General features: G+C 34.7%; 1 protein-coding gene across 1 annotated transcript in view; it reads left to right on the top strand.

Moving 5' to 3' along the window:
* Positions 1 to 1840: 1840 nt before the first annotated feature.
* The window catches only part of LOC126738399 (exportin-5), a 41985-nt gene continuing 34160 nt past the window's right edge, over positions 1841 to 9665 (top strand). Inside the window, 6 exon segments of the mRNA XM_050443715.1 lie at positions 1841 to 1957; positions 2101 to 2407; positions 5379 to 5600; positions 5666 to 5855; positions 5912 to 6183; positions 9260 to 9433. Coding sequence (XP_050299672.1) covers positions 2132 to 2407; positions 5379 to 5600; positions 5666 to 5855; positions 5912 to 6183; positions 9260 to 9433 — 1134 coding nt within the window. The 5' untranslated portion in view covers positions 1841 to 1957; positions 2101 to 2131.

Raw genomic sequence — 9665 nt, 5'->3', positions numbered from 1 at the left:
AGAATTTTCAGCAGGAGAAATTTCAATGCCTTTTCTGCTGCTACAGCTTCGGTAAATTGGAATGCACTTGAAACGGCTTCTGACCCACTTACTTTATTTTTTCAAGTTCTGTGTGATAAGATCAATCAGTGCTTTCCTAAAATGAGGCTTAAAACTGAGAAATGAAAACCATGGGTTAGGTTGGGTTGGGTTGGGTTGATTGGTTACAAGAGGCCTTAGAATTTCAGCTAAAAACCTCCGTTTTTTGACTAAATTGTGCAAATATACTACAAATGAAAATATCCTTGTATATCATCAGAAATACCGTAGTCTGTACAGAAAGACAATTAATAAAGCAGCAAAATCTGATTATTATAGGGATCGCTTAAATATGTCATCAAATAGGCAAAGAGAGTGTTGGTCGATTATTAATGATTTTAGACATTGCCATAGAAAAATATCTGAACCGGAGTTAAGACCTGACATTTTAAACGACTATTATTGTGATATACCTAATATCTTGCTCAAGGGCATTTGTAGTAAAATTGATCCCTTACACTATCTTCAACAAGTGTCGGTTGAGTATTCATTTTTCTTTCATCCTGTCGATCTTACCGAAGTAAGAAATGAAATCAAACGCCTAAAAAACCATAAATCATCTGGAGCTGATGGGATATCTTCGAGGTTGTTACTCTTTTTGCCTGATTCAGCTTTAAATGCTTTAGTTTCTGCCATAAATAATTCTTTACATATTGGCATTTTTCTTTCATGTTTAAAAGAGGCAGTGGTTATCCCTTTTCATAAGGGTGGTTAATTTTTCATAAGGTAGTTAAAAGGTGGTAAATTTGGATCAGCCTTGTAATTTCCGTCCCATTTCTATTTTGTCTACCCTCTCTAAGATAGTTGAAAAACTTGCAAAAAGCAGAATTTTGTCCTTTTTACATCATAATGGCATTTTGTCTGCAAATCAGTTTGAATTTCAAGCCGGTAAAGGGAGTCATGATGCTGTTTTTAGCTTTTTGGAGAGTGTCTATGTGTCCTTGAATTCTGGAGAGTCATCGGCGGCAGTGTTTTGTGATCTATCCAAACCATTTGACTGTGTGGATCATGGAATACTGTTATCTAAGCTCGATAAATATGGTTTTGGGGGCGTAGCGTTGCGATGGCTTGAGTCCTATCTATCAAATCGTACTCAGAGGGTTACAGTGTCTGGGCGTTTGTCTGCTTCTAGAACCCTAAAATGCGGCGTTCCCCAGGGTTCAGTGTTGGGACCACTGTTATTTTTACTGTATGTGGATGACTTGAGTTCATTGAAACTGCAGAGCAAGGTGGTTCAGTTTGCTGATGATACCACCATACTATGGAGCCATAAAAATTCAGATTATATTAAGACTTGTATCCTTGAAGACATTCAGATTTTATCAGGGTGGTGTGCTTCCAACAGGCTCGTGTTTAATGTAAGAAAGACGTCTATTATGGAGTTTAAGTGCGATGTTCAGGGTCTGATGTTTGACGAAAATTACCTCTTGCAGAATAAAGAGTGCTGCAAGTTCCTAGGAATTACCATTGATGGTCGCCTTCGGTTTGAAGATCATATTTTACATTTAGCTGGAAAATTATCTTCTGGATGTTTTGCAGTAAGAATGGCAAAACAAGAGCTGGGAGGGGTGGTTGCATATAATATCCCTATCTATCCCCTACCATTTTTTAAAGTTTATTGGTATTTTTTCGGGACACCCTGAGTATAACAAAAAAATCTATATAATTTTTTTTTTTGTGATTTTTATTCAGAAAATAAGGCTCTATGCTACGCCTCTGGACGAAACTGTCTCCTTGTTTAGTTGACATTCCTACCACGATTCAACGTCCTAGTTAGCGTTGTTGTAGCCGGCAACCGTCAAATTTATAGACATACCAAAATTGTTGCACATTTTCTACAAATATTTCATCAAATTATGCTCTATGTAAACATCTCTTAGTAAGTTTTCCCTAACCAAATCCGTTAAGTTCCTTAAATGAACGCGTCTCTTAATTTTCATCAAACTGCCTCTATGTATTTAAAAACAGTGCTTTAATACTTGTGCTAGTGCCATGTGATGACCAATGTTTTGATTTTTGCAGGAATTGTTTATTAAGAAAAGACCCTTTTGCAATGGCAGGCACCGACGTAGCAGCCCTGGCTGCTGATCTGGCACGTGCAGTGGAGCTAACAATGAGCCCCAATGCTTCGCAGGCTGATCGGTTAAAAGCTTATCAAGCCTGTGAAAGCTTTAAGGAAACATCGCCACTATGTGCAGAAGCAGGGCTCTTTTTGGCAGCTAATACACAAAACACTTTGATTTCAAGGCATTTTGGCTTGCAGTTGATGGAACACACTGTGAAATATAGGTGGACCCAGATCAGTCAACCTGAAAAGATATTTATTAAAGTATGTAATTAGGTATTATTACAAACCTATCCTCTTATTTAGATGTGTAATGTAGTTTTGATTAATTGGCTGCTTAAATAGTTAGTTATTACTTAACATAGCAAATTTATATAGAAAATGGTTTCTGTTTAAAAATTTAATTGTTATGGTATAACAGATTTTGCCCTAGGAATCCAAATGATTTTCAGTACTGAACAATGCCATTCATGTTGAAAACAGGCATTTTAATGCTCTATAACTTCTTGCATCTTTTTGCGTAATAGTTTCCAGAAATAATCTTACAGTTTATTGATTTGACATAGATTTCTGTTCTATTAATTTTTTTCAAAATTGTGATACAGATATTCTTGCAGAGTATGTACAAAATAGCATTTTCTATACTTCAATAGTTACATTACACCTAGACAATTAAAACCATATGCAACAAAAGAAGAATCTTCCAAGTAGAACAACTATTTCTGAATTTTCAGTAAGAGTGAGAAAACACCTTAGAAAGTTTGTAAATATACTAATTTTCTGATATGCAACCAATTCTAAAGGAATTTATAGTACCTCAGGCACTTTCCCATGCTTAAAAAGGCTGATGTAATATTAATGCTTATTGAAACATAATATTTGCATGAGTAATTGGACATGTTTATTGATTTTTATTGACATCAGATTACTCTAAAGCAACTTCGAAGATCTTCTCATTCACTACAAAAAATTACATATTTTCTGATAAACATATTTCTTTATTTAATAATGTTCTTTTCAAAAAATATTTTTCATGCTTGCAACTATTGAGCAAGCATAAATAAATTCAAGGAACAATATTTAAAATTTTAATTATCCATTCTGTGAATTTAATAAACTCAAGACTTTTTATTTTTAGTATTATTGCATCAGTGTTTTTTGCAGCAACATTGCATTTTTTCTAAAAACTGTCAATTTTCTTGATAATCAAGAAACTAAGTATGTAAATTTAGTATTGCTATAGGTGCCTCCCCAAAATTCTATTTGTGGTTTATTTGCTAAAGGAATTGATGATGGAATAACTCTCAAAATAGATTATTTGTAGATGAAATTATAAGAAGAAAGATCTGTAGAATTAGTCAAAATATCTTAGAAACAATTAAATGTTATTACTGCAAATTATCATATATTATATTCAGTGGTGGATGATAGTCGTTACTTTTGGAGGTTTGTCAATGACAAAAGAAACAGCAATGCATTTCGAAATTCGATGTTTTTGGGCCAGGAAATGGCAGAGTCTAGGGAAGCAATAACTGATTTGTTTGCAAAGTTTTTTTGCTACAGTTTACGACAACTCTACTTATCCCATTCCTGATTCTCTTGAATTTGGTTCCCAGAATATTATTGTTGGACGCTTCACTCTCTCGGAGGTATTTTCTAAGATCCAGAAATTACCTAACAAGTTTATCTGTGGGCCAGGTAATACACCTAATGTCTTTTTAAAGAACTGTATTTATACAATTAGTAGGCCTCTCCAGATGATCTTTAATATGTCTTTACAGGACTCTACCTTCCCAGTAGCTTGGAAGCACAGTTTCATCATGCCGATATTTAAGGGTGGCAATAGGGGGGATATTGGCAATTATTGTGGAGTATGTATTCAAAACTCATTGGCCAAATTGTTTGATAGTTTGGTTTGCGGTCAGCTAACATGGTAATGCAAAGGAATCATTAGTGAAAAACAGTCAGGATTCTCTTCTGGAAAATCCACAACCAGCAGTTTGGTTCAATACAAGTGTGATCTGTTGGGGGCTTTGGAGAGGGGGGTTCGGACTGATGCGGTCTATACCGACTTCTCCAAGGCCTTCGACATGGTGAACTTTGGTCTCTTGCTGGCCAAGTTGGAAAGTGCTGGTTTTGACTCCCTCTTAAAATGGCTAAAGTTTTCTGATAGGAAGAGTGTGAAGGTGCATGGCTGTACTTCTGCATGTGGTTCTGCATGGTTCCTCAGAGATCTCACTGTGCCCCTCTGCTCTTCAATCTATTTGTGAATGATATTGTTAATGTGATCAATCATAGTTCTGTAAGTATGTTTGCTGATGACCTGAAGCTCTACATGCAGATTAAGCAGGTGAATGATATAGCCAAACTTCAGGAAGACCTTAATGCTTTGTGTGAGTGATGAATGGATTGAGGCTCAATATTTCCAAGTGTTGCTACATATCATTTCATAGAGGTTCGAAGAGATTCAATTCTACATATAGTATACTTGGTAAATCCTTGCAGTATGTGAATGTAGTCAAGGATTTGGGCATGTGGTTCGATGAGCATCTGAGATTTGTTCATCACATCTCTAAAATAACTTTAAAGGGACTAAGAGTGTTGGGTGCTGTAAACATGTATAGTTCACATCTCTCTCTGCAAGCCTATACACTCCTTTATGTCTCACTGGTTAGATCTAATCTCGAATTCTCTTCAGTAGTGTGGACTCCTCTATATCAGAATTCAATAGATATGATTGAGAGAGTGCAAGATGGATTTTTACAGTGTGCTGCATTTAAAATGGGCCTTGGCTTTGACAAGTACCATCGTGAGGACATGAGAGTAAGACTTAACCTGAATACATTGGCCAAAAGGCGTGTGAACGCTGATCTTTGTTTTGTCTTTAAGCTGGTTAATGGGATGATTAATGCTCCTGACCTTCTTTCTAAAGTGGGTCTCAATGTTCCAAATAGAACTCTACGCAATTTTGACCTATATCATGTTCCTATGCACAGAACTGAATATGGCCATCATTCTCTGATCAATAGATCTCTGAGTGTCTTAAACGCTTATCTATCTAGTTATCTATTATGTAATAATCTATTTTGTACATTTATTTTGTAAAATGGGGTATGCCATAAATTTAATAAAAAAAAAATATATATCATTTAGTTTTTATATGAAGATGGAAAACCTAAAATAAAATAAATAAAAATTACTATGCTAGTAAGTACAGCATAATCATTCTTTTCAGGAAAATGCCATGAAACTTCTTGCAGCTGGTGGTATAAGTGAAGAGCCCCATATGAAAGATGCCCTAAGCAGAGTCATTGTTGAAATGGTGAAAAGAGAGTGGCCTCAACAGTGGCCTAGTCTTTTAAATGAACTGTCAGATGCATGTGCTTGTGGGGAAACTCAGACTGAACTGGTGCTACTAGTTTTCTTGAGATTAGTGGAAGATGTAGCCCTATTACAGGTGAGTACAAAATTACTTTCAATTTTTCATACCCTGTTCTTAATTTATTTCGCAATTCTCTTTAGACTCTAGAATCAAATCAAAGAAGAAAGGATATCTATCATGCCTTAACATCTAATATGGCAATAATTTTTGAGTTTTTCTTAAGGCTGATTGAACTTCATGTCAGTCAATTGAGGGCTTGTGTAGAGGCAAATGGGCCAAAGGCAGCAGCCCACACCAGGGTGGTACAAGTTGTTTTACTTACTTTAACTGGTAATGTTTGCTTTTCTAGTGCAAATAATTGCATTTAAAACTGTTAATCTATTTAGGATTTGTTGAATGGGTTTCAATGACTCACATCATAGCTCAAAATGGGAGGCTTTTGCAAATATTGTGTCTGTTATTGAATGATGTCGCTTTCCAATATTCAGCAGCTGAGTGTCTGTCCCAAATAGTCAACAGAAAGGGCAAAGTTGAAGAAAGGAAACCTTTGTTGATGCTTTTTAACACAGAAGCTCTGCAGTGCATCTCAAATGTGGCAAAAAATCCTGGCAGTGTAGCAGATGAACAGTTTTATTTGTTTAAAAAGAAACTTATACAGGTAAAAATGGTATTCCATCTGATATAGAGGATTAAGGAATTAATTTTCACTTGTTTGTGACTGTGTCAAGGCTTGGCTTAAGATGAGATAAAAAGGCATATTTCTTTTTGTATATATTTTTTCATGTTTTATTGTAATGTTGATAAATTAATTTTTTGACTACAATAGTAATACCGAAAATACTAAAAGAGTATTTTTGATATGCAGTTTATTTGCTTCAAAATTTTTAGACACTATAGGTGAATCTATTGAACTGAACTTAACTAAAAACCTGGAAAATATAAATCCAATTATTGAATCTGAAATAACAAAATAAGAACAAACCAGTACAAAAATTATAAAAATAGTCAACCTTGAGCATCCCCAATCAGTCATCAGGATTAAAATTTGGGGCACCTGAGTCATGATAAGCCATCAGCGGGACTGACATTGCTAAATAAAATCAAATTAAAATACAAAGAAACACATTTCATAAACTGAATTGAAACAATTATCAGTTAAAAAGTCTTTAATCTTCTTCCTAAATGGTTTTGGTGGCAACTCTCTATTGTTATTGGCAATTTGTTATAAAATTTGATCCTCCAGTAACCGGAACCACTCTGATATCATTTTAGTCTCCAGTAGGCCGGTAACAAGTTATACTTACCAACCCCTTGTGTCCCGACCATGCACACATCTGCATTATGTCTAACATACATGAGGTTTGCTAAGATAAATTGAGAAGAAAAGGTCAATATATCTAAAGATTTAAATGCATATGTGCAGTCATCTAGAAACCCAAGCCCCACCAGAGCTCTTATAGCCTTCCTTTGCAGACCAAATACTCAGTGTGTTCCTGAAGAATGATGTGATGGATGAATGAAAACCCTAGGGCAGGATAGCATATTCCAAATGCAAATGAAATGTTCCAAAGTATACAGACCTAAGTACTTCTCTTGAAACACTATCCTTTAGGTTTCAAAGCAAAAAAACAATTTGGCTAAATTTTCCATACAGATTGTCAATGTGGGTGCCCCACTGAAACTTAGGGTCCAGATGAAATGCCTAAAATCTGATATCATCGACCCCTTGCTTCACTTTGCCTATATCTTTTAGAGACTGTTTGATCTTTGCCTGATTAAGAAGTAGTCCATTTTCAAAAAAAATCATTCCGCATCCCTTGCCTGTGCAGACCTAGAGTCCTGCAAAGCACCCTCAATATTACTTGATGGACAGGAAATTGTAGTCTCGTCCGCGAAGTACTTTTTATTCTCCTTAATGGATGGAAGGTCATTAATATATATTAAAAATAGAATAGGTCCAACAACTTAACCTTGTGGTAACACTTATGTTAAGCACACACTCTGATGATTTCACACCAGTGACCTAGACAACCTGGATTCTATCAGATATGTAAGATTTAATCAAACTAATGCTATTGGTGCTAAAGTTATAATATCTTTCTTCTCTCATGGTCTACACAGTCAAATGGCTTGAATAAGTGACAAAGTAATACTGCATCATATTGAAGGCTGTGAGTGAACTGAGTCATTAGTTATATGGGAAATTAGGCCGAGATTTCCCAAGACTGCTTTTGTCACTACTGAAACCAAATTGAGAGTCAGAAAAGCAAATGTTCTAGAAACTGTGATATTTGCACTGACATGCATTTTTCTGTCATCTTGAAGATTATGGGAAGTAGACATACTGGCCTGTAATTTTGGGGCTGTTCTTTGTCATGCTGCTTGAAGATTGGAATGACTAAAGCTTTTTTAATAATTGTAGGGAAACTATTCTCTTTAATGCAAGAGTTTATTAATTTTGTGAAAGTACATCAATTTGACAATAATATCAAACATATCCCTACTTTATTTGTTTTTCAAATCATTTATTATATTCCTTACCTCATTAAATGTTCCTCCAAAAAGGGAAAAGTATTCAATTGGAGTCACAAGAGTTGAGAGTGATAGTTGGGTGCATATTTTTCCCTATGTTGCCTCTTTTATGATTTATCATTAAAATCATTGGGAGTGATAGTTGGTGCAGATTTTTTCTTTACATTGCCTCGTTCATGATTTATGACCTTACACATGGTGCTAAGGGGAATTTTTGAAGAACTTATTTTCCATCATTTGATTTTATTTTAGCCTGATCCATAGGCTGTTTATATTAGTTTCTAAAGTTTTTACATGTGCTAGTACCATCGGGAGCCGTGTACGAGGTAACAAGGACACTTGTTATTCCCTTGATAAAAAAAAATCGACTTGGCCAAGATATTCGACACTTTCGCTCATGCCATCCTTCTTCTTCAAATTATGAAGGGGTATGGTGTTGGACGTCTTCAGATAACTATTGTTAACTATTTGCTACATATTGTATTAGGGTGGCTGACAGATTGAGGATCCCTCGGGGCACTGTTTTTGGACCTATTATATTTAATATTTACTCAAAATATTTGACAAAATGATAAGAAAATCATAGCCTGCTGATGATACTGTGTCTATTTAAGCTAATCAAATCTGGATTACTTAACTCAGCAACAATCGCGTAAGATCCTTGTTTGTATTAGAAGTATGCAATTTTACACACACATCACCAAAAATAAAAAAATTACGTTATGAAGATCTGCCTGCTTCAAAGAGAAATATATTTGAGCGATTCGTGACTTATCTGGGCCCCTTATTTCATACCTTGATATCTAAGGAAATTACGGCTATTTACAAATAAAAAGAAATTTAATTCATTACTTAAAACATGTATTTGCTAACAAAAATATTTTTCTGATTTTATTTGCTTTAATATATTATATGTAAATGTAACAAGTCAAGTAAGAGAATTTTGTGGCTTATTGTGTTTTGATACTTGAATACATAATTATATAAAGAACACTACTTAATAATTATGTTTTTAAGTCCTGTATTTATTCTTATATGTAATTTTCAGGGAAGTTTATTATTTTATGTAGAACCTTAAACTGGATAATTTTTTTTTGTAAAAATAAGTACACAGTGTTTATGTCACTTTAAAATATTTTCACGTTTTTTTATTTATTTAACTCATCTTTCATAATCTATATTTATCAAATTTGGAAATTAAGGTTTTAGGTGGTTTAACAACACAAATGTGCACGTTATGGTCAAAAGATCCGGCGAATCGGCCCGTGAACTTTGGCCTATTTTTAGAAGCACTTTTGGCATATAGTGCCCATCCTAGTTTGGTTCTAGCTCACCTGGCTAACCCTCTCTGGAATACTATGCTTAAACATGAACACGTAAGTTTTTTCTTTTCCAAGTACAGCCTTGGCCAAAAGTAGTAGGCAGCACATAAATTACATAATTTTTTTGGTTTTAAGTTAAAATAAATTTTGATAACTTAGTAAACTACTTACTACTATTTAGATACAAATAACCGAAATACATTCACATTTGGTCTCTCCGCCCTTTGCTTTTATTACAGCAGCAATTCTATGGGTTATGCTTCATACAAGCTTGGTACATTCAGCC

The sequence above is a fragment of the Anthonomus grandis genome, chromosome 7 (assembly GCF_022605725.1).
Source record: "Anthonomus grandis grandis chromosome 7, icAntGran1.3, whole genome shotgun sequence".
NCBI lineage: Eukaryota > Metazoa > Arthropoda > Insecta > Coleoptera > Curculionidae > Anthonomus > Anthonomus grandis.
Note: the sequence above shows the minus strand (reverse complement) of the source record. Positions and strands in the feature narration are given on the sequence as shown.